The following is a 25,792-nucleotide window of genomic DNA, read 5'->3' as shown; positions in this document are numbered from 1 at the left end:
TGAAAAATATTTCAAACATTTAATTTTTCGTTCAAAAGTTATAAAAACTTCAAAATATTAGTCATAAGTCACAATAAAAAGCGATAAATGGTAAGTTGGTAAAGGGTAAAAGACATAAAGTAGTAAAAAATTTCATTTGCAAAAAAAAAAAAGAAAAAAAAAATCAAGGAAAGGTAGGATCGGATCGGATCTCGATCCTACCATCCTACCTATGATCTTACGATCCTACCTGCGATCCTACCCCAAATACGATCTTATTGCGATCCGGATCGTTTTTCATACTTAGGATCGTAGGATCGTACGATCCTACGATCAGGATCGCGATTTTGACAACCATGGTTCCTACAAACTTCCAACAAATTTTCTAATAAATTTCCAACGGATTATTCCGTAGGAAACTTCCAACACTTTTCCAACAAAATGTACTAACAAACTATTTTAAACTGTTTCCTACAAAATACCAACAGAACAAATTTCCAACCAATTTCCAACGGAATGTTCAATTTAAATAAAAAAAAACAAAAATAGAAGAAATTATAATAAATCCATTTTTTTCTGCCCATAATAATAAATAAAAAAACTCAATACATTAAACCTATAATAATATAAATTAAATGCATTAACCTATAAAAATACAAATTTCATTACAGTTAACTAGCCCATTAATGGACAAAAATAAAATCCAAATAAAAACTTGTCTTTCTTGCTTCTGTGGATACACAAAAAGTTTAGCTGCATCGGATTGTAGGCCTTGAGTCTGAAAAGTGTTTGAAATAAAACAAGTTAGCTATCTTATTGAACTAAAACATATAATAACAAAGATGAGTATTAACCACATATTCACTAATGGTGCTTCATGCAATGTATTCTTGTCTGTTTTCATCTATGAATATGAAGTTGTACCAGATCATTTTGAGGGTCTTACTTGTTTCTAAGAATTAAAGTAAATGAAATTTATAGTTTTGATGTGAATACCTTCTTTAATAACATTAAGCATGATTATTGGTTTATAAAACGCACACTCCTGATTGTCCATTAGTTCTATGAAAATCTAGAGAATAACAATTATTACTTGCAAAAGAATCATCTTTCTGTACAAAAAAAAGTTATATACAAGCATACAAAAGATAAGAACCTGCATAAGAGATGTAAACGAATCCAATTTTTCAGAATCGTTAGTTTCATCAGTATTTCATACCCTAAAGACTAAAATCTAACAAAAAGGTTATGAAAACATTCCAACACAAGAGTTAGGGTTCATACCTTACAAACCAAATTGAGAGACGGGTTTAAAGCAGGGGGATGTGATGCTGGAATGAGAGAAATGGAAGGCAGCGACATATTTTTTGTTAAATGATGATGTGGGAGGAAAAGGCGACAAATCGTAAGGAATGGATAAGACTAGCGATGACATTTTTGAACTCGAAATTTGGAATGTTACATATACACTTACCCCTATATATATATATATATATATATATATATATATATATATATATATATATATATATATATATATATATACAATCATAATAATAATAATAATAATAATAATAATAATAATAAATATAATATAATTATAATAAACCTAATATTAATAACAAAAAGTATAATTATAATAAATATAATAATAAAAGAAATCATTTAAAATTAATATAATAAGAAAACAATAACAATAATAATCAAAATAAAAGTAATAATAATAAGTATTATTATATTTATATTAATAATTATTATTATATTTTTTAATAATAATATGAAATAATAATTTTTTTAATAATGATAATAATAATATAAAATAATAGTAGTAATAACTAATAATAATAATAAAAATGGGGGAAAGGCAAAAAAAAAAAAAAAAAAAAAAAAAAAAAAAAAAAAAAAAAAGTTATGCAACCTAAAGGGGGAAGGCAAAAAGAAAAGGAGGGAAACATTTTTACTTTTTCCGCTTTGAGTTTCCTAGGAAATTCCTACAAATTTGTATTTTTAAATATTAATTAATATTCCGTAAGAATTCTGTTCGAAATTACCAACGCTTTTCCAACGGATTTCTCCTAGTTTCTATTTCGGTAGGTATTTTGTAGGAATTTTGGTGGATATCTATTTTGTTGTATTTTTGTTGGAAATTTGATGGAAATTACCTACAAAATATATTTGTAGGTAATTTTTGGTAGCTAAAACCAATTTTTCTAGTAGTGCTTATATATACACGAAACGTTTAAATCTAATAAGTGTCGACCATAGTTGGGTTTTCCGTTCTTTGGGTTTCCACTTTATATTATCAAGAGTTTTGTACTAAGAGGCTAGTGTATTAGAAAATTATTTACTAGTGTATTATATCGTCACCATTCCAGGAAAGCTCTAGTCAAAAGCATGAATTCCACACAGGCTTGAAACAATGTGAAAATTTAAAACCTATGAATTTCCACATCAAAATCACCTTCTTCTTGGACGTTGGTGGTTCATGGCGAAAGACGGTGTAGAAATGAGACGAAGGTTTCTGCTTTGGCCAAATTAGTTAAGATCTCTTACTGGAGTAGCAATCCGTGCAGCAATCCCACTTCATCATTTAGAGTAGATGCTTTCGTTAACATGGGGGTAAAAACACAAGCATTTTGGAGACCTTCCATCTTCACAAGAAAATGCATTTTCGTCTTCAAACCCGAGGGAATGCCAGAGAAATTGAGTGACGTCTCTGTTTTAGTCTTTGCTCCAATCTCCTTCCACTTTTCAACCTTTGGTTTTCCTCCACACCCAGTCGGATCTTTTTGTGTTGTAGTATTTAATAAGATAAAGGATAATAATCTGCTCACAACAGTCGCTTCCTCGCCATGAAGAATTGTGAATGAAGGAGAGAGTTGTATATCGAAGGGGATGGCATTATTTTTTTGGTGTATGATTGGTTTTTGAAAGAAAAAACACTCAGGTTGTTAGTTTTCCCAAAAACGCAAGGTTGATCGTTTTAATTGCGACCTTACATGCTCTCCATTCGGAAATGAAGATTGAATAAACTAGTGAATGGAATCGACATATTCTGCTTCCGTTATGTAATGTAAATCAAATCGACATCTCATGGCTCTCTTACCTTATGCCATGAAAATGAAGATGAAAACTGGAGTTAAAAAAACCCAAATTCATTTGAAAGCGTGGAGTTGAGGGTGACTACGATCATGTGTAGTGGGTTTTCCTGTTCTTTGGGTTTCCGATTTATATTTCATTAATTAAAGAAAGTATATCATTAAAGATACTAAGGTTGCGTTTAGTTACGGAAAAACAATTTTCATTTTCCATTTTTTGTTTTCCCTTTTTGATTTTCGTTTTCCGTTTTCATTTTTCATTGAAAAATTTAGAAAACGCGTTTAGTTAAACTTATTCATTTTTCATTTTCAGTTTTAGAAAATTAGAAAACGTGTTTAGATGTGTATTTTTCTATCGGTTTTTATTTTTAGAAAACGGTAGCAGTGGTAGGGTGCGGGTGGGGGCGGTGACGGTAGCGGGTCGGCGGCGGTGGTGGTGATGACAGGCGATGGTGGTGGCGGCGGCAATTGTGTCAGTGGTGGTGATGGCGGCGGCAGCGGTGGTGGTGGTGCTAGTGATGGGTTAGTGGTGGTGATGGTGATGGTAGGTCGGTGATTGTGGTGGTGGTGTTGGGTGGGTGGGGGTGCGAGTGTGTGTTTGTGTGTGTGTATGTGTGTGCGTGTGGGGGTAGGTGTGAGTTTGTGTGTGTGTGGGTGTGTGTGTCTGTGAGGGTGGGGGTGGGGGTAGGTGTGGGTTTGTGTGTGTATGGGTGTGTTTGTGGGGGTGTGGGTGGGTATGTGTGTGAGTGTGTTTGTGTGTGTATGGGTGCGTTGGTTGTAACGTCATGATTTTTTTTACTCAATTTTTTTATTTATTTTTAAAATCTTTTAACGGAAAATGCAACGGAAGACTCTAAACATTGTTTATTTCAAAAACATTTCAAACCACAACGTTACGTTCAATTCAAAACCAAGATATCAAAAGTATTTAATTGTAGCGAAAGCATAAGTTTCAAAATTAAATAACGTTTCCAAGTGGCATCTTTATTCTAATGATAAACTACCCAAAAGTGACCCCATCTCACCAAGCCAAGCTCCTAAGCTACCTGTACCAATCGTAAAGGCACAAAGCAAAGAAACAAGTGTCAGCAAATGCTTCGTGAGCCAATAGAAGTTTGTACACAACCAAAGGGAAAACATACCATCCCCTAACGGGTCAATCTTTCAAATTATGATCATATAAACTAAATTGACATAAAAAAATCAATAATCAATCATCTTTCGCATAAAATTCAATCATTCAATTTTTGTATCATCCATTTACATATCATTCATTAGTGTAACATCAATCATATTTCATGCATAATCATATCGTAATCGTACATCATCATATCAAAGGAATCTATCATAATCGTATAGGCGTAGGTAGTCTCATAGTGATACCTAACCCCAAGGGAAAAACCCATTCGCTACTTGTGTGCTTGGCCAGCCAAATACTTTAGGTGGTTCGCGACTCCCACCCGTCACACCGACCCCAAGACTCCACTTTCACTACTCCGACTATGCAATGTACAAGTACATCGCGGTGTCGTTCTGGTGTTGGTATAAGCGGTGGCATTCGTCCGCCACCTCCCAACACCTACGTGATGTTTGTACAAGCCTCGTTCGAATGGCCAACATCACTCCAGTCCGCAAACACTGAAGTGTATGCGTACCATGTGTCGCACGGGCATCTAGAAAGACCGAGCAACTCGTAAATGGCTTAAGCTCTTTTCCTAGAAGGTATTTTTCAACCAACCAGGCTCGAATGTATCCGGATAGGGTTTCATGCTAAGTGCTAGGTTCTACCCTTGCCCTCTATGCATAACCCCGCATAATCGATCGTAAATCAAGTACAAGCATGCAATATTCGTATTATCATAATCAAGATTGACAAGCATGCAATATTCGTATTATCATAATCAAGATTCATAACATTTATACGCAGAAGATACTCAACAAGATCATAGTCAAATATCAAGCATTTCATATAGCATATCATAGTTGCAATTAATCGTAACAAGTACCAAGATAGGCATATCAACCAAATTTACTAAGCATACAAATGTCACATAAGACAAAACAATGACATATCTCATACTGCACATATAGGCATAATCAACAATTAATAATGTTCTAATTTGACTAATCGAGCCGTTTCCGGAAAATAGTTTTCGACTATGTACAAGGTTTATAAAAAAAAGTCTATCGACTCACCTTAATATTCAGTAATTTGATTACTCTTCCGCTTTAACTCGTCCTTTCTGTGAATTGTCGAAAGGCCTAAACATAAAATATTAACGAATTTAGGCTATGCCTACACTTATGATTTTAAATTTAAAACAAAACATCTTTAGTTTAGATTATATTCTTTCATAATATTTCGCATCACAATGGTTATGGAAATTGTTAGCTTATATTATATCATGTGTTATTCTTAGATTAATTTGTCATTTTTATTAAAGACCATGGTGTAACATTACAGATTCTTATGACATCAAATCTCCATAATAGAATATAATGATATAAAAAGAATGCTAAAGCTAAATCCATATCATCAAAATTGTATATTAGCTATATTAAAATAACTAAAAATTCTAATTTACGTATGTTGTTTTATTTTCGTCATATTTAATCTATCCATGAATATTTCTATTTAGTCAATACTTAAAGCAAGGATGTTGGATAAATAAACATGGTTAATCACGAGTAGTCTGTTTTATAAAACCTACTCAAATTAATCATATAGTTTAAGCTATTTTATTATGAGTGCTTATTATGAATCCATATACCGTAATAAAATTCTCATGCCATATACCGTAATGAGTTTGTCCACTTATATTTATTACCTCATCTCTAAAGACTTCATTAGGCGATAACCATAAGAATTAAACCATAACTTTCTTTGATATAATAAGCATCAATGCTCACTAACAGGTTTATTTCAATAACATGAGATCCGTATCTATTAAGTTAATGTAGTGTGTCGACCAGATAGTACCAATTTATGAATCTCAGTTAGCATATTTTTTTATATTGATATTTAGGTGGACAAAACCATAAATATATGCATCTCTAAATTTATAAGACTCTTAATTCAAACTCAAAAACTTACTGCGAATCGATCAATGACAGAAAACACTTCAATCGCCACTCTCGCACTGCCTAACGATGTTTCTGCCAGAATCCTAGGTTCGTCGTAACTTCGTCGGGCCTCGTCGGGAACCTCTACTGCCGAAGTTCTTCTTTCTCTCGGTCACACTTTCTCCCACTTAACGATTGCAACAGCCCCTCAATTAGGGCATCAATTTTAGTAGGTGTGTCACCGGTAGATCGATCGCACGAAACGGAAATAAAGGAAACGAATAAATCAGCCAGTTACTCTCGTATTTGAAGTAGAACGAAAGATGCGTCGGTTTACATTCATGTTGGGATTTTAATGTACAAGTTACAGATCTAGTCCCTAGAATTTTGTCAACGTTCCCTAACAGTCCCTGCATCCTTTTCTTTAACGGTTTTAGCTTCTAAACTTTCTAAAACGCACGCCTATGCTTCACAAAGTTTTCTTTGTTTCATTTTAATTAGTTTGCTCATATTTTTGTTTTCTTTTTGACGTTTAACACCTTAGAATTATTTATATCTTTAATTGATTAAATTTAAACTAGATATTCCTACAAACTAAATAGTTAAATTATTCCATTCTTAAAAATTGATTAATTCTTCTAGATATTAATATATATTTTTTAATCTATTTCAATTGATACGCTTAGAATCGAAATAACTTTACAACCACCGTTATCCGGGTAACAAAGTTTAACATTGTTAACAGAAGGATTTTTGGGTCGTTACATTGGTGGGTATGTATGTGTGTGTGTGTTTGTGGGTGGGTGGGTGTGTGTGTGTGTGTGTGGGTGGGTATGTATGTGTGTGTGTGTGTGGGTGGGTATGTATGTGTGTGTGTGTGTGTTTGTGGGTGGGTGTGTGTGTGTGGGTGGGTATGTATGTGTGTGTGTGTTTGTGGGTTGGTGTGTGTGTGTATGTCTGTGTGGGTGGGTGTGTGTGTATGTGTGTGGGTGGGTGGGTATGTATGTGTGTGTGTGTGTGGGTTGGTGTGTGTGTGCGGGTGGGTGTGTGGGGGGGTGGATATGTATGTGTGTGTGGGTGTGGGGTGTTAAGGTGGGGGTAGGTAGAGGTGGATGGGGTGGGAGTGGGTGTGTGTTTATATTTTAGAAACATTTTGGAATTAGAAAAATGTGGAAAACAATGATTATCAGTTTTCCAAAAATTTCCAACTTCTTGGTAATTTTAAAAAACGGAAAACTTTCATTTTCCGTGAAAAATTTAGAAAAATAGACGAACTAAACACGTTTTCAAAATTCTCATTTTTCTTGGAAATTTTTTCCGAAAAACGGCCCATTTTTCCGCAACTAAACGCACCCTAATTACCTCATCTTTTCCGAAAGTTAATGTTTTCTCCTCAAGCTGACTCAGATCCTTCACTGCAAAACTATTGATGAGAGTTATGCTTGAAATAGTGGACATAGGCTTCACCACCAAATCATCCATCACCATATAAGTCACCACATCTTTCACAAAACCTCCCTTCGGTTTCCCTTGATCACCTTCCTTTACCACCGGTGTCCTAATGAGGTTCAAGGGACATTCATCAAACGCTTGCAAGTAGGACACAATGTAGTCGGATTCTCAGTTGTACTACGACAATAGGAATTACTACTGTAACCATTACAGGTTCCAAAAGAATTACATGTGTAGACTTTTGTTGTTGATGTAGCGGGTTTATCATTAGCAGAAACATCATCCAACAGCAGAAACATGTTCCCATTGAACGCTGTTTTGGAATTAAAGATATTATCTTTATTGATGCCAGGTTGAAAGTAAATCTGATTAATGCTTTCGACGCTTTCTTTTAGTTTCCCTAAGCCACCAACCATATGTTTGGTGCCCAGGAGATGGTTGATGGCGCCGAGAGGCAAAGAGAAGAAGTGCAAAAGCAAATCCACAAACTCTTTAGGGGCTCCTGCATATAAGACCTTCTGGGTTCCCTTGTGATTTAAAAGCTTAATAGTCATGTCTTCGAAAGCCATTGATGGAGTTTATGGTAGCTTGATGATCGATGTATGTATATTTATTAGATACTTGAAAAGTAGGGTTTGGTTTGTGGATAAGCATGATGCTAACCTACCTCAATATCATGATTTCACATATCTATATTATCTATATTAACTGAAACTAAAATATAAAATATTTAACATTTACCAATAGAAATATTCTATATTATTTTATATCATACACTATAAAGGATTTGATCAAATTTTTAATGCGTCAAGGATTTGAGTAAATTAACATCGGTCATAACGGTCATACAAAAGGTAATTACTTTGACAAGTCAATTTCACTCTTTTTATTTTAGCTTATAATTTTGATTTGATATAAAATTTAACCGAAATGATAAATATTTTTAAAACTACATTGTTAGTGTTAGGATCGAGACACTTAACACACTACTCTAAACACACACACATCTCACGAAAAACAAGAACACAAGGATGAACACGAGGGATTTAACGTGGTTCGGTCCTTCTGACCTACGTCCACCGGTAACTAGGAATTTATATTTCTTGGTGCTAATCTGCACTCTTTCTGTGTTACTCTAGATACAAGCTTTTACAAATACAGATGAATCTCTTATACAGAGATGGAAATCAGAAGTAGTCAAAAAACACAACTGGATCTTCAGCCAACCTTTGAAAAAACTTCACATTCAACAATTGTGGCTTCACATTCAACAATTGTGGCTTCACAACTTCACATTCAACAATTGTGGCTTCACATTCAACAATTATGGCTTCACATTCAACAATCTCCCACTTGAAGCCACGGAACAATCTTCACCTATGCTTCAACTGTGCATCTGTATTTTAAATAATTTGATCTTAACTCCTTCCTAGTTACCCTGACCTTTTCTTTAATTAACCTGAAGGCCAGTTGAAGCTTTCGTTAGCTCCAACACATCAGTCATGGCTAAGTCTGCTACTGACCTGTTCTCTGTCTCCACCGGATCCCACTGAAATGAACTGCCCATCCTGGAACATCCTGAGAACAAACGACACTCTCCATGTGAAACAAATAATCTGGAGAGACTTTTACAGATGGAATACTGGTTCTCTTAACCCACTGTGTTCTGGGTATTCTAGCTGAAACAAAGCCCATGCTCCCACTGCTATGAATGCCCTTGACTGGTTTTTCTGAATCGTTTCAAACACGTTCAACCTGAATCTGACCTGTGACTCTGGTTTTTCCATCTGCAAAGCAAACCTTCTTCTGTCCACGAGACTCTATGAACCGGATTTTGTTTTTCTTCTGAACTAGGACGGTTACTCCCTCAGATGGTAATCTGACCATATATAATGAACCCCTCTTATGTCCACGAGCTATCACAAGATTTCCTTTGACAACCTTCCACTGCCCATTCCTGAACTTAACCTCGTGTCCCTGTTCATCCAACTGCCCAACAGAAATCAACTGTTTCTTCAGACTTGGAATTACCCGGACATCCTTCAAAGTCCATGGACCAACTGGAGTCTTCAGATCTAAGTCACCTATGCTCGTCACATCAAGAACCTCATTGTTCGCCAGTCTTACCTTACCAAAATCCCCTTCTTTCAGATTCCGCAGTGCTTCACGGATGTGGGTAGCGTGAAATGAAGCACCCGAATCCATAACCCAGGAATCCACATTGCTCTCCACACTACAGATCAAAACATCATCATCTGAATGGTCTACTGCAACGTTAACTTCTTTCTTGTCTTTTGGACATTGATTCCTGAAATGTCCAACCTCTTTACAGTTCCAACAAGTCACATCATTTCGAGTCCTCGACTGACTTCTTCTCATGTTCCCGCTCCCACTACCTCTGTTATTTCTTCTACCTCTGACCGCATTCAATTGTTCACTTGATTATTCCCCATAATTTCTTCGTCTGACGTCTTCTCCTAGAATTAAATCTTGAATTCCCTCAAAAGTGAGCTCTTTCGATCCTGCGGAACTATTAACGGCTGTAACTGTTCCGGACCAACTGTCAGGTAATGATGATAACAGTAGTAAAGCTTGAACTTCGTCCTCAAATTTTATTCCCACTGACCCAAGTCTGGATAAAATCGAGTTCAAATTGTTGATGTGTACTGTAACTGAACTTCCTTCCCTCATCCTCGTGTTGACTAGTTCCCGAATCAGGAAGACTTTATTTGCTGCCGACGGCTTCTCGTACATATTAGACAATGCCTCCATGATTACCTTTGCCGAGGTCTCCTTCAAAATGTTGAAGGCAACATCCTTTGACAACGTCGGTCTAATAAATGCCTTGACCTTCTTATCCAAAGTCTCCCAGTTTGCCTGTGTCATCGCCTCCGGTTTTTCACCTAAAACTGCGTCCAAGTCTTTCTGCACGAGCAAATCTTCAATTTGCATCTTCCACCAACCAAAATCTTTCCCATCAAACTTCTCAATCTGAAGCTTACTGCTTTCTGCCATTTTCTGAAAGAACAATGACCTATCTTGCAATTTTCTGGAAATTTAGGGGCCAAATTGCAAAATTTCAAATCTGCTACAATGTTGCTACAGTGCCTGCTACAGATTCTGCTGACGTCACCGCTGATGTCGTGCTACAATTCCTGCTACAGTGTCGTCTTCTCCGGCGGACTGCTACAGTGTCTGGTGCTACAGTGTCGTCTTCCCCGTCGAACTGCTACAGTGAATCCGGCAGCTACAGTACTTTGACTGGTGATTTTAGGAGCCTTCCGGTGGTCGAAAAAATTCAGAAAAAATATTTTTGGAATCTGCGGAACGAGACCTTTCCAACAGTCTACACCAAATTCGTTTTTGAGAAAAAAAATTTCGACCAAAAAACAGAAAATCACCCTTTGGAGCTCAACCAAGGCTCTGATACCATTTGTTAGGATCGAGACACTTAACACACTACTCTAAACACACACACAGCTCAAGAAAAACAAGAACACAAGGATGAACACGAGGGATTTAACGTGGTTCGGTCCTTCTGACCTACGTCCACCGGTAACTAGGAATTTATATTTCTTGGTGCTAATCTGCACTCTTTCTGTGTTACTCTAGATACAAGCTTTTACAAATACAGATGAATCTCTTATATAAAGATGAAAATCAGAAGTAGTCAAAAAACACAACTGGGTCTTCAGCCAACCTTTGAAAAAACTTCACATTCAACAATTGTGGCTTCACATTCAACAATTGTGGCTTCACAACTTCACATTCAACAATTGTGGCTTCACATTCAACAATTGTGGCTTCACATTCAACAGTTAGCTGGCATACCAACTCGACAATAAATATGACAATTATCATCCACGTCACACCAACTGCTCACACCGACAACTATGTCAGCCGAAACACTTGAATTTGCATACTTGCAAAGCATGTTCAATTCGTTAGTGAAAAACAAACAACACTTAGAAACCAGAGAATTGTAATAAAGACGAAAAAAAATACTAGAGATGGAGACGAATAACATAAAGAAGAACATCATCTTCAATGAAGTTTGTTCCATGTTACATGAATTTTAAATACAAATAATAGAAGTGACTTTTTATCTGCATCGATAACATTGCTCTTGTCCCATATATATAAAGCTATTTGATAATTATGCTACCAAAAACAACTACAAACATGTCGTAGTCAATTTAAATACTCATAAATTTTCATAAATATTGTTTTAAGAAAAATTAACTGAATCTATTAATATTGCAGACATTAGAATCAACTGCTAATGAAAAGGAAAATCGACTTATCGTGGTAATTAGTTTTTCGTTTTGTTCATATTTAGGTAATATTTTTTTGTACACATCTAGGTAACGAACTTGTAAGTAGTGGTCGCATATGACCATTACGACCGGTTGTAATTTGCTACAACCGGTTATAATAGTCATATATGAACACTTCCAGCAAGTTCGTTGCCTAGATGTGTACAAAAAAAAATTATTCAAATATGAACAAACTAAAAAAATAATTACTCTAACAAGTCAATTTCCCTTATAAATTCGAAAACACAAAGCATAAATATACGATGCACAAAACCAAATAATTCTTATTTATAGATGTGAAATAAGTTCAATCTTTAAGAGATATCGATATAAAACTTGATGTACTAATCCACAATGCAAACACCATAAATCTTTTATCAAATAAACCAATATACTAATCCACAATGCAAACACCATAAATCTATTATCAAATAAACCAACATATCAATCCTTATCAAATCAAATAATTCATTATAAGAAGGAAAGGGTAAGAATATAATTAGTTATTTCAATTTTAAAATTCCAAAAGTATCCCGATTCTTCCAAAAAAAAAATTCGTGATATCTCAAACATGCTCCACCGCTCCGCCTCCGCCTACTTCCCTGCTCCGCTTTCTTGATTCGTCTGATCCTTCCACTGCCAATTCGTCCAATGCCATTTTGGCCACAAAACCAAAATGAAAAAAAAAAAAAAAAAAAAAAAAAAAAAAACAACATTAGTTCTAAGAAATCGTTAAACTAAAATTATAAATACTTAACAAAAACACTACCGAATTCTAATGACTAGGAATTAGGAAGACTTTGCGATGCATTACCAAGAGGCAAGAGCAAAATTCTATAATTTGTAGACTGTATCGAAGGTCAATGAAGAACATTCCTTCCATGAAAAAATAATAAAAAGGCTTTACTCTTTTTTTCGTTGTTTTGATCTTATCTTATCCGGTGGTGATGATGGGTACGAATTAGCTGTTTCTGATAATTCCATTTTTTTATATATATATTTTTATGTTTAATTTTCTTCCGTGATACAATTTGGAAACTGAAAGCAAAATCAAAGTAAAAGATTAGAGTTCCATACAAGTTGATTTGTTTTGTGGAGGTAGTTCATCATTTATACAAGTGATCAATAGCACAAAAGTAAGAGAACTCCGAACCAAACTATTAATCACATCTAAATTAATGCAATATTTCACTACATATATACTTAATTAATTGTATGGAACTTTAATCTTTTATTTTGATTTTACTTTTTTTAACAGTAGATTTTCTTTTACATGTTACACACAATCAAAAACCGGATCACTTATATTTGCGAAATTATATTTTTCAAACAAATACTTTTTCTTTTTTTCTATTGCATGCTAAGACAAAATCAAATACTCACTATGAAATTAAACCAGAAAATATAATTGAACATGAATTATATATAATTCTAAAACCTTATATACGAAGGTCATAAACGAAACCAAATCATCAAAATTCAAAAATATAAATTAGGGCATAAAAAATATAGTAAATTGAGATATAAACACCTTTTATCTTCTGTAACAGACTGGTTAACACCGAATTGGTTGATAAAGATGCCTTCAAGAGCTTCAATGCCTATCAAAGTCGAACAATAAATGCCATCAAAAATCATACAAAAAAAAAAATCACACTAATTCACACACATAATTTGTATTTCATAAAAGAAAGTATTATATACCTCTTCTTCTCCTATATGCAATGTTCTCTCCTCAAGCTGAGTCATATCATTCACTCCACAACTATTGATGAAAGCAATGCTTGAAAAAGTGGACAAAGGCTTAACCACCAAATCATCCATCACCATATAAGTCACAACCTCTTTCACAAAACCTCTCTTCAGTTTCACGTCGGGTTCCTTTAACACGGGTGTCTCGATGAGGGTCAAAGGATAACTCATTCCACGCAGACAACTAGGACACAAAGTAGACGGATTCTCAGTATAATAACCACAGGTGTTAGTCTTACTGGGTTTATACAGAAAACTACATGAGTAGTGTTTTGTTGTTGATGTAGCCGGTTTATCTTTAGCAGAAACATCATCCAATAGAAACATGTTCCCATTGAACGTTGTACTGGAATTGAACATATTATCTTTATTGACGCCAGGTTGAAAGTAGATTTGATTAAAGCTTTCGAGGCTTTCTTTTAGTTTACCTAAGCAACCGGTCATTTGTTTGGAGCCCACAAGCTGGATCAAGGTGCCAACAGGCAAAGAGAACAAGTGAAAAAGGAAGTCCACAAACTCTTTTGTGGCTTCTGCATATAACACCTTCTGGGTTGCCTTGTTGACTAAAAGTTTAAGAGTCATGTTTTCGGATGCCATTGATGGAATTTGTGGTAGCTTGATGATCGATGTATGGATGAGAATTTATAGGAGTGGGTGGGTTTGCAGCTTAATTAAATTCTTGGAAAGTAGGGTTTGTTTTTTGGATATATGATAACTTACCTAAATATTAATCGAAACTAAAGATGTCAAATATTTAATTATATATTATACCATTTAAACATTTGCCAAAAAAAAAATTAAAAGTTTTATATTATTTTATATATTGATATCTTGATATCCTCAAAAACCTGGTAATTCAACAAAATTTCACAAACAAATCTACCTTTTCTTCGTTATTTTGGTTTCTTAATCCAATTTTTGTGTTTCAATAATATGTGAATCCATGACAAACTGTGAATTGAAATCTACAATCCGTGACTCTTGATTATGGACTCCACCACTTTGGTTCGTAACTTCTAGACTATCATGTTTATCTGAGTTATGTCCCTGGATTTGTTGTACATGCTACTACTAGAAAACTGCCCATTTACCTACAGCAGATTCCGTAGGTAATATGTAGGTAAACGGTTTACCTAGATTGCATACGGAAACAAGTCCGTGGGAATATAGCTCGTGGGTAATTGGATTGCCTACGGAATTTCCTACAGACTGCCTATGGAAATTTTCGTAGATAATTTACCTATGGGTTGCATGTAGCTACATTTACCTACGGATTACCTACATAACATTTTTTACTACAGATTACCTACACAATTATCATCTATAGATTTCCTATAGGATTATTACCTACCGTTTTCCTAGAAATCATTGCCTACAGATTGCATACGGAATATTTTACTACAGATTGCCGACGACTTTTCCAATTTGTTGTGACAGGTTTATCTATCGAAAATCCGTCACTAATATGATTTTAATTTAAAAAAACTGAAATAATTGTAATAAAATCTAAATTTTTTTTTTCTGCCCAAAATGCAAGAAAAACCGAATACATTAGACCTAAAATTATATTCATATTCAACCACAAAAAAAAATATTCATTATAAGAATAATTGTCAAATACATTAAAATAGCCAAATGTGTACATTAAAAATGTTTAACAAAAACATAAAACTAAGAACTATTTGGCGGATTACAAAGTGGGTTGTTGAAATGTCTAAAAATGGCCCCCAATTTTTATTCTACTTGAACGGAGTGTTAGCCGGCGTTGCGATTCAGGTGAGTTTGCTCACTATAATATAGTACATTAGGATATGTTATGTGCTTGTAGTCTTTATGACTTCTGTTGTATGTATTGTATGCTTGTGTGCCTATTTGCTATTTGTATGTGGGGTGAAATAGACCAGGTACAACCTTGGGCCGACACATGAGTTAAAATAGACTCGGGGGTGAAATAGACCCGGTACAGTCTTGGGCCGACACATGAGTTGAAATAGACTCGGGGTGAAATAGACCTGGCACAGCCAAACGTTTTTCAGGTACTACCGGTTCGGAAGGGAAGGGCCCGGCTTGGTCGCAGCGCATCCACCCATGTTTCCACACTTCATGATTTTGGGAATTGTACTCTAATAACTATTTTTACTCTGATATACTTTTGAATGAATGAAATTGTAACATCCCCCTCTGGCACGTATCCTAATATTGTCCGCTTTGGTACCATTTGTAACATCCCCATCTGGCACGTATCACAATATTGTCCGCTTTGGGCTCCCGACACGAAAACTTCACAGGCGGACAAACATAGAAGGTATCCACACCCTTTTAAGGAATGTTTAGTTCTCATTCCCAGCCGATGTGGGATCAGGTGCAACTAACCTGCCCGCCTTCACCCCCCATAATAGGTTTCGATGCCCTTGTCGAACACATCGACTCGTGCCTTGTCTATGATACCATTTGTAACATGCCCCTTTGGCACGTATCACAATATTGTTCGTTTTGGGCTCCCGACACAAAAACTTCCCAGGGGGTCACCCATCCCTGAATTATTCTCGCCCGAGTACGCTTAACTGCAGAGTTCTTATGGGATATGTTGCACTCACGGCTTTAAAACGCGTTGTAACAGAGAAGGTATCCACACCCCTTTTAAGGAATGCTTAGTTCTCCTAACCAGCTGTTGTGGGATCAGGTGCAGGCATACAATGCAGCTAACCTACCCGCCTTATTGTAACGTCATGATTTTTACCATAAACTTAACAGAATACGTTAGCAGAAGACTTAGTTTTTAATTTATAACATTTTCAAACCACAACTTTACCTCAAAATTCAAACATACTTTTAAACCAGTTAAAATGTAAGCAAAAGTAATTTAAATAAAATAATCAAAAACATGTCCACGAGTGGTATCGATAATATAAATCTACTGCCCATAAGTAACCCCTCTCACCAATGCCAAATTCCTAAGCTGCCTGCACCAATCATAAGGCACAGAAAAGAAAAGATGCAATTGTTAGCCCCTGCTGAGTGAGTTCATAAAGTTGCATATAAAACATACAAACCCCAAATTGTTCAATCATTCATTTTATGATGAAACATAAAAATGATAGACAAATAACAGATAACAAACAACCATATATCGTAATTATTCAATCACATATTCAACCGCATACATGCATATATATTCAACCGCAATTCTACCACATAACTTATATGATCAACCAAATACCATATAAACAACCACATAACATGTAAATAATCACATTTCATATACAGGCAACCTTTACTAATTCAACCTTTTATTAATAACCAACCTCTTGTTACATATTCAACCTTTTAATATACAACCAACCTTTTGTTATATATTCAACCTTTTAATATGCAACCAACCTTTTGTTGTTTATTCAACCTTTTATTGTATCTATCCAATCGATTGATAGAAAAGTGTCCCTTAGTGCTACCTAACCCAAGAGAAACACCTTGTTCACCACTTATGTACACGACCAACTGAATGCTCTAAGTGGATCATGACTTCCACCTGAAACACCAACCCCGTGACTCCACTTTCCCTACTCTGACTTTGAAAAGTATAAGCACCATGCGGTGTCGTTCAAGAATCGGTACAAACGGTGCCAATTCTACTGCATCACCTCCTGAGTCCTACGTGATGTTTGCGTTGCCCGCGAACGAGAAACCAACATCACTCTAGCGCACGAACACCGAAGTGCCCATAAACCATGTGTCACACGGTCATCTAGAAAGATCGGCAACTAACAACCTTTATGGCTATATCTCTTTGCAACCTTATGATGATATGATATTTCTGATGCTACTATATGCTTTGTGCTATTGCCACGTTATGAACTGATTGTTATGTTGCTTACACTTTGATGAAATTGATGTATATGGCATGCTAGCTTAAGTTGCTTGAAAGAACGATATATGATTGTGCCTTGATGTATAGGTACTCTTTCAACCTAGTAGGCATCCTCAATGACCCGAATAAGGTTTTAGGCAAAGATCATGAACTACCCAAACCCACTACGCATACCCCGCAATATCATCTATACATTCATAAAGCATGCGATTCATACCATCTAACTGTGTATTAAAACATGCTTATATTTGCAACCAACACATCAAGGCACAATCATATATCGTTCTTTCAAGCAACTTAAGCTAGCATGCCATATACATCAATTTCATCAAAGTGTAAGCAACATAACAATCAGGTCATAACATGGCAATAACACAAAGGATATAGTAGCATCAAAAATATCATATCATCATAAAGCACAAGTAATGACATGTTCATCCTAAAGTGAATCAAATCACCATCTATGGATTGCGCGTTTCAATCATGCAACCTTAGTGAGTTAATACTATGAACTCACATTTAGCCTTGATGAAATCCTTCTTCTATTACAAGTCTTGAACATACTTGAAGTTCTCAAGGACCCACCTAAACACCACACATAACAAGCAATTAACAAATAAAGTATATGTTTCAAAAATACAACTTAATTCTAACTTTTATATTATTTTTCATAATTCCAAGCCCGACCCATGTTTAGTGTTTTAAGCATAAAACAAAATATACAACTCCAAATGAACGGACACTGGACTTTATGGAAACTAGACTCGATTTACTACACATTCATCAGATTGGAGCATCAGCCAATTCTGCCCATATTAGCAGCTACAGCTCTCACAAGATGGGTCAAAGTAGTTGTGCAGAATTCCAACATTCACCAAAAATCACCATATGCTTTGAGACTTTAGGTAAAGGATTAAAGTCACTCAATTTTACACATAAAAGGCTTGAATGATATTATTAATACATCGATTGGGTAATTTATAAAAATATCAAAGAGATGACACAAAAATGTTGAGAGTAGAATGCCTAAACATATACACGAACGTTTAGACCAAAGTTCCAAATTTTGACCCGTAACAACCACCTATTCAAGGCCATTTTAACACCACAAAGGCCTGGAAAATATACAATATTTTTTTAATATCACAGTAGTTTATTCTTTTAGCTTTTCAAGGAGTACTCACACAAGTACAAACGATTTTTCTATAATTATATATGGATTTTACAAAATGGGATATCAATGCAGCTAATTTCTGACCAGTCAGTGAAATGACGATTTTCACCTTAGTTAGGGAAAACATCAGGTATTAGGAAAAATCAACGACAAACTACACTAGAAATGAAAACTTTGAGAGTTCATGGATCCCTAATCCGACTGCTGAAGAATTTTCTATATTTTGTTCAAACAGGGACAGATTGGTAATTTTTCCTAAATTCTCAGCTTTGACTTATTGGGTTAATTTGGCATCTTTTACCAATAATTCACCACTCAAAGACCCCATATAAATGAGAAATGGTATTCAAACAGTAGTCACAATGCATTTAGTCAAGATGGAAATTTCATCATCAAGCCATGATCCAAAATATGCAACTTTTAAAGAGAAATTCAAAGTGTGATGCTATAAAAAGAAAACATCACTAGGGTTTGGACTTTCTCCATCCTTAAGCCACATATAAAGACATTTAAGGATTGTTTTGAGAGCCTTTTGTATGGCTTAAAACAAAGTCTTATATGTAGAAAAGTTACACACAAGAATTTGAGATACAAAGAAACAAGAAATATGACATCAAGAAAACATATTTGACTCCAAGTTTACAACCAACTCTTGAGCATCAATACTAACTTATGAGGGAGTGTTTTAGAAGGATTTTAAAAGACACAATTGAACAAAAAAACACACCCAATATGGCTATAAATTTTCATACATAAAGTCTAGAATTGATAGTAAAAAGAAGCTTGATTTTTTATACAAAATAGAAAGCAATTCAATCATGATTTCAACAAATTCAACAAGTAATTGGAATAAGAACTCAAGAGGAAGAAAGAATCGAGACATACCAACCCTTATTTGTAACGACCCAAATTTGTTCTCGTCAACGATGTTAGCTTCCGTTAAACGAATATTTATTTCATAGCATTATTTCAGTTTAATGTTATATAATGAAATAAATTTAAAAAAAGATGATGACCACTAATACTTAAAAGAATTAATCAAATTTAAAAAGGTGTGTATATTTCTGGCACGTATCACAATATTATCCGCTTTGGGATTCTGACACGAAAACTTCCCATGGGGTTACCCATCCTTGATCCCACATCGACTGGGAAGGAGAACTAAGCATTCCTTATAAGGGGTGTGGATACCTTCCCTATCACAATGCATTTTAAAGCCATGAGGGCAGCAAATCCCATAAGAACTCTGTAGTTAAGCGTGCCCGGGCAAGAGCAATTCATGGATGGGTGAACCTATAGGAAGTTTTCATGTCGGGAGCCCAAAGCGGACAATATTTTGATACGTGTTAAAGGGGGATGTTACAAATGGTATCAGAGACAAGGCACGAGTCGATGTGTTCGACAAGGACGTTGAAACCTTTTATCGGGGGTGAAGGCGGGCAGGTTAGCTGCACCTGATCCCAGATCGGCTGGGAAAGAGAACTAAGCATTCCTTAAAAAGGGTGTGGATACCTTCTCTGTCACAACGTGTAACACCCAGATTCTCAAAACAATTTTTCACATTTTATAAAACACATTTCCATTCATAATCGTTATAAAAACACCATTGTATCACATAGTCAATCATAACATCATATCCCAAGATCATAATAAAAATCTCCCCGTGTGTGTACTGATCAAGCCGGCGCCTTCCCGCGATCCTCTCTGGTACCTGAGACACATAACACAACACTGTAAGCATAAATGCTTAGTGAGTTCCCCAAAATACACACACAACACATATTAGCCACTCGAGGCTATAACTCTGATGACCCTCTGGTCAAGGTGTCTCTGTGGGACCCTCCAGTCCCATAACTCGGTGGGCCCTCTAGCCCTAACTCTGTGGGCCCTCTGGCCCTAACTCTGTGGACCTTCCGGTCCTAACTCTGAAAACTCTGTAACATACATAGCATATAACACATAGAAATCACATCATGCAAAAGCATACATCATACTCTTGTTGGATTAGTGTCTAAGTCCATAACTATTTTGGTATTTACTTGACCCGATTGTGAGCATGGTCCTTTTGGGTTGCCTTCACACGGGTGACTAGACAGGATGACAATTGAGGAGAGAGGTTGATTAGGGCATAAATATGATTTATTTATTATATTATATGAATAATATATTAATTTGGAATCATATTATTAATTAGTATTTAATCAGAAATTAATCAGGAATTAATTTTGGGATTAAAGGAATTAATTAAAAGTACAGGGGCTGTTTTGTAATTATTTGATAGTTGAGACTTTGGGCTATTGGATCACCTTTATTAAGGCTTGAATGAAAATCCTAGAAGGATCTAGGAGTTTTCGTCCAAGGGCTTAAGGAAAGGAGTCCATGGACTTGCTTAGGCCCTAAGCTAAGGGATTAGGGTTTCCACCTTGAAACCCTGGCTAGCCTCAAGTATAAATAGCACCCTAAGGCACTAGAATTCGTCCAAGCCTTGGGAAACCCTAAAAGGGACGAATTTTAGGGCAAGATATCCTTCTCTCCTCTCTCCCATATTCATCCTTTCACCTAGTGTGTTTGTGAGCCATTAGAGGTACTACACTTGTGGTACTTGCTTTCAAGAGCTAAGGAAATTCAAGGAACTAGTTGTTATTACTACATAACAACAAAAGGTATGTATTCTATTCTCCTATGTCAATTTCGAAAATAGTAGATGCATGCTAGGGTTCTTTTGTGTTCATAAAGTTGTATAACTAATAGTGAAAACATAGATCCAACTCTAGGGTTGCATGCACACATAGGATTGTTTGTATAAAACCCAACAGTGGTATCAGAGACATTGGTTTTTGTTTTCAATTAGCTTTATTCAAATGTATGAACTTGACATATTAGGGTTTATGGCTAATAAACCCTGGAGGCTTGATTTTCGAAATTAGGGTTTCTAAACCCTAGATTTCGAAATTTTTGGTAAGATTTCCTAAACCTTTTTTCTTTGGCCCCAAGATTTCGATTTTAGGGTTGTCTAACCCTAGAATTTCGAAATTGCCTCTTTCCCCATGATTAGATCCTAAATTTTAGGGATTTGGATATTGCCATATCTTGTAATTATCCTTTAAATGTTTAAATTTGGTAATTAAAGATTTTGAATATCCCATCCCATAATTTCGAATTCTAGGGGATTTAAGGGATTAGGTTAAATTAATTGTTTAATTTAAGAGATATCCTTACCAAAGTAAAAGATAATTGTCAAATTAATTAGATAATCATTTCTTTAGGTGATAAACTTGATTTATTTGAATTATTTGATAGATTATCTTGCAAGAAATTGAATTAGGTCATATTAAGATAATTACTAATTAATTGGTTAATTATTATTAATAATTTGATCTAGAATGTTCTTGCTTATGTTTTGAAAAGTTTCAAAACTTGCCCTCAAGTTTTGGAATTTAAAAGTTGATTAAAAGTTTAATTTTGAAATGTTAAATTCTAAAACCCTCGTATTTTGAATAAGTTCAAATTACACCCTTATGGTTTTGGAAAGTTAATAAAACCACCTAGTATTTTAAAAGTATAAAATACACCCTATACTATATATGTAACATTAAAAGTCTAATATTATATATGAGTAAAAGTCAGTCTTACCGTTAGTAGGCCTCATTCACGAAGCTGGTCTATAAGGGGTGTTTAAGGAAATTGCCTATAAAATGGCGATTGAATGGGTATCCACTCTTACCCACCGCACTCTTGACTAGTGGAGGGTCGTTAGCCGAACAGGTAGGATAGGACAGAAACCTTCCATTATAAGTATAATGAAGTACAAAGTAACTAAATGCTTTTACAAATTCCCAAATCTTAGTTACTCTAGGATAAAATGTGAAAGTGATGCTAATCCATGGAATTACACTTTGTGCCCCTGTCAATCGTTGGTGGAGCGCGTGTGGTTAACCGGCACACTAATTTGGGATTGACATTGGCGACAAAGGGTGGTTCGATGTTTTATCATAGATCAATGGAGCGTGTGTGGCTAACCGGCACATTGATTAGGTGAAGAAGACATTGAGTGCACCATGTTGGTTCGCATGGTTATTCACAAACTTGTTTGCGATCCTCGGCATCCCAGTCGCAAAATTTGAAGTGCATATCGAGATTTAAACATGCCATTGAAAGGTTCAATGAATCTCAAAAGATCTAGGAGTTTTCAATTCATTTAAAACTTAAATTTCTTTTTCGTTTTTCATGGTGGGAATTGGTAAATCGTCATTTACCTACCTTCAAATATTCTGCAACTAGATTACGGCATCCCTCTTCTAGGTTGTAGAGTATTGTGTTGGATCCTAGCCTTGATGTTTCATTTGGGTGTCACATCAAGGATTCTAATCAACTTAACTTGGATTTTCTCCCGTTTTGTAGATGTCAAAGTATGACAACTATGGTCTTCCCAAATCCCTTGGAACAAGCTTTCCAAATGAAAATGACGTTCCACGATACGATCAAGGAAATGAGAGTCATGCTTCACTTCCTCCACCTCCTCCAATTATTCTCCCTAACCCACAAGTTCAAAGGCTTGAAAAGTTCAAGCTCACTCAAGCCCTATTGGCAAGTAAACACGAAGATGGGAAACCTGTGTGTGCACACATCTTAGAGATGAAGTCACACATTGATAGGTTAAGGATGATGGGTGTCGATATCTCAGAAATGTTGGCTGTTGACTGGGTTCTTCAGTCACTTCCTGAATCATATAGTGAGTTTGTTAGAGAGTACTATATGATGGACCATGACGTGACCCTCATTGATTTGACCTATTTGCTTATAGCTGCTGAATCAGAAATGATTTGGCATGCTAATCGAGTAAATTTGTCTGGCAAATCAAACTCTCAAACTTCAATGGAAATTGAAAATAGTGACATTGGAAATCCAGAAAAAGGTAAATTCTGAGATAGTTCCTTGTGCCATTTCAAAAGAGTCCATCTGCTTCTACTGCCAAGAGAAGGGGCATTGGAGACAAAGCTGCCCTTTTTACCTGAGAGATCTAAGAGATGGGAGAGTCAAGACGTATGGCTCTACTTCAGGTAAAATCCAATAACTAACTCTATAAGTTCCTATTCTTTGATTTTCAATACATGATGTGATAAGATTACATTTTGATGTTTTGTAGGATCGAAGAAAAGAGAGGAAGCTTAAGGGAAGAAGTGAGCTGAATCTGATCGTGAAGAAATGGATTTCGATCGCATTGCTTGAAGATCGGATTTTTGAGCTACTACTTTAGAGTTAGAATAGATTGCTTAGAAATTGAAATAGCATAGTTTTCATTTGAATTGCATTGTAAGGACAAGTTTTTCCGCAATAGAATGAATTTTGATTTCGTCCTATTTATTTATCCTTGCAATGGCATATGTGAAAATGGATGTTTATGTATTTCAAATTTTAGCAATCTTGAATTGGATGTGATTCTTGATTATGTTATTTGTGAAATGTCGAGGATTTGCCAAATAAAGGAAGATTCTCATCACCCAAGTTTCAATTGGACAGAAACTTGGAATCATACAACTTGGTTGCGTGATGAATGAGAAACTTCATATTTTGGAAATTAGACTAATTCTTTGGCAAAGTGTCAAGAGAAGGACCAGGAGATCGAGTACACTAGGTTGTGCGTTGATCAAGTCCACCACAAGAGTGATAAAGATATTCGTCATGATTTACTATAGGTTAGTAAATATGATTATACTTATAAGATTAAGTATAATTATGAGTTGATTGAAAGAGTTTAAATCAATAGCAGAACGAATAAGAAGAATTAAGTAGGCAGAAAGATAAAAGTTTCTCTATTCTAAGAAGAAGGGAGAGTACCTTTTATTGTGTTTCATGATAAGTCTTAATGATTAAGAACCATATCTCAATTGATCCTCTAAGTGAGTCTTAGTGCAATTGCATGTCTAAGAAGAGGAATCAAGAATTGTAGAAATGGTTAAATCAAGAAGTCAATCATACTTCGTTCCAATATCAAGTCGTAGAGTCAAGATTCTGACATGAGTGACAAGTCTTAAGTAGGTTTATAACACTCGACAAATGTGGAATTTGGAAAAGTTTTCTTATTCTTGCACATTTGAAATTGGTAAGTTGTGATGTCTTGGATAAGACAAAGACCAACCAGGACCAATTGTGTGAAGTGTTGAACTTGACAAAAGGCTACACTAACTCTTGAATATTTGTTTGTCAAGAAATGGTTCTTGACAAGAGAATCTTATATGTCAAGGAGTCAGTGGGAGTCTTGAAAAGTTTCAAGAACAAATCAAGAGTAAACCTAGTTGATCATCACTAGCACACGACTTGAGGTTTAAAGCCTATCGTGGATGACATACTCTTTTTCTGTGCCATTCCAATTGAGTTAATTATGCGTGTGAGTTCTATGAGTTCTCATTTGAATGCATAAAGACAAAGCACCTCGATCAATGGAAAATACATTGATATGAAAGGGTGAGTTGCTTGGAAGACATGGTGGGCATTCATGTTACCATGAGGCAAGAAATCAAGATTGAACAAGTTCAGTCCATAATGTTTTGGATTTGTCGCAAACTTTCGTTTTGACAAATTCACATGGATAGGAACACATACATCATAAAATCTAAGTGTCATAAGGTTTTCCTCCTTCATGAAAATGATTGTGAGGAAATGCTTTCACTAAGAGAGATTTTAAGAAGATAGCAATTGTGAAAATTGTATTCTCAAATTCGATTATGATTACGGCATCCCTTTTCATAGTTCGAATTGTGAGATTTGGCAATTGATCTGAACATTTGGGACTTAGTAACATAAATTCTGAATTGTTTAGACACACATGTGAGCTATCTAAGGCAAAGGTGTATGAGCTTAAAAAGCTTAGATAAAGGCTTATCAAAGCATTAGGTATTAGAAATATGAACTTAAGGAATTCAATAAGCATTGTTTTCTAGAAGTCCAATTGTTTTCTGAATACATATCAAAGCTAGTGGGAGCATAAGTGTTATGCTGGTAAGAAAATAATCATCATGTTAGTGGGAGCATGATTATTATGGTAAGTATTGCAAGTTAGCAATATTAATTATAGAAAACAAAGATTCAC

General features: G+C 35.3%; 2 protein-coding genes across 2 annotated transcripts; both read right to left on the bottom strand.

The window, feature by feature from the left end:
• Positions 1-6,530: 6,530 nt before the first annotated feature.
• LOC145130161 (uncharacterized) lies at positions 6,531-8,161 on the bottom strand. The gene is made up of 3 exons (XM_079065003.1): positions 7,822-8,161; positions 7,503-7,729; positions 6,531-6,602 (listed from the first exon to the last, which is right to left on the bottom strand). Exons 1-3 carry the CDS (start codon positions 8,159-8,161, stop codon positions 6,531-6,533), a joined length of 639 nt encoding a protein of 212 aa, XP_078921129.1.
• A 4,140-nt stretch (positions 8,162-12,301) lies between these two features.
• On the bottom strand, positions 12,302-14,309 carry LOC145134818 (uncharacterized). The gene is made up of 3 exons (XM_079069642.1): positions 13,613-14,309; positions 13,440-13,509; positions 12,302-12,544 (listed from the first exon to the last, which is right to left on the bottom strand). The coding sequence occupies exons 1-3, from the start codon at positions 14,255-14,257 to the stop codon at positions 12,474-12,476; spliced, it is 786 nt and encodes a 261-aa protein (XP_078925768.1). The 5' UTR covers positions 14,258-14,309; the 3' UTR covers positions 12,302-12,473.
• Between the last annotated feature and the right edge of the window lie 11,483 nt (positions 14,310-25,792).

Source organism: Lactuca virosa, chromosome 8, assembly GCF_052849685.1.
Source record: "Lactuca virosa cultivar CGN04683 chromosome 8, Lactuca_virosa_CGN04683_v6, whole genome shotgun sequence".
Classification (NCBI taxonomy): domain Eukaryota; kingdom Viridiplantae; phylum Streptophyta; class Magnoliopsida; order Asterales; family Asteraceae; genus Lactuca; species Lactuca virosa.
This window is presented reverse-complemented; position numbering and strand designations above follow the sequence as displayed.

Bases quoted from the DNA above. Each gene is read 5' to 3' on its own strand.
- LOC145134818 (XM_079069642.1), bottom strand. From the start codon at position 14,257: ATGGCATCCGAAAACATGACTCTTAAACTTTTAGTCAACAAGGCAACC. The intron at 13,510-13,612 runs GTATATAATACT...CGACTTTGATAG, and splicing joins TGCATATAGGAGAAGAAGAG to GCATTGAAGCTCTTGAAGGC. The intron at 12,545-13,439 runs GTGTTTATATCT...ACGAATTGGCAG, and splicing joins TCTGTTACAGAAGATAAAAG to TGGAAGGATCAGACGAATCA.
- LOC145130161 (XM_079065003.1), bottom strand. From the start codon at position 8,161: ATGGCTTTCGAAGACATGACTATTAAGCTTTTAAATCACAAGGGAACC. The intron at 7,730-7,821 runs GTAATTCTTTTG...CCTACTTGCAAG, and splicing joins AACAACAAAAGTCTACACAT to CGTTTGATGAATGTCCCTTG. The intron at 6,603-7,502 runs GTAATTAGGGTG...TGTGAAGCATAG, and splicing joins TAACTTTCGGAAAAGATGAG to GCGTGCGTTTTAGAAAGTTT.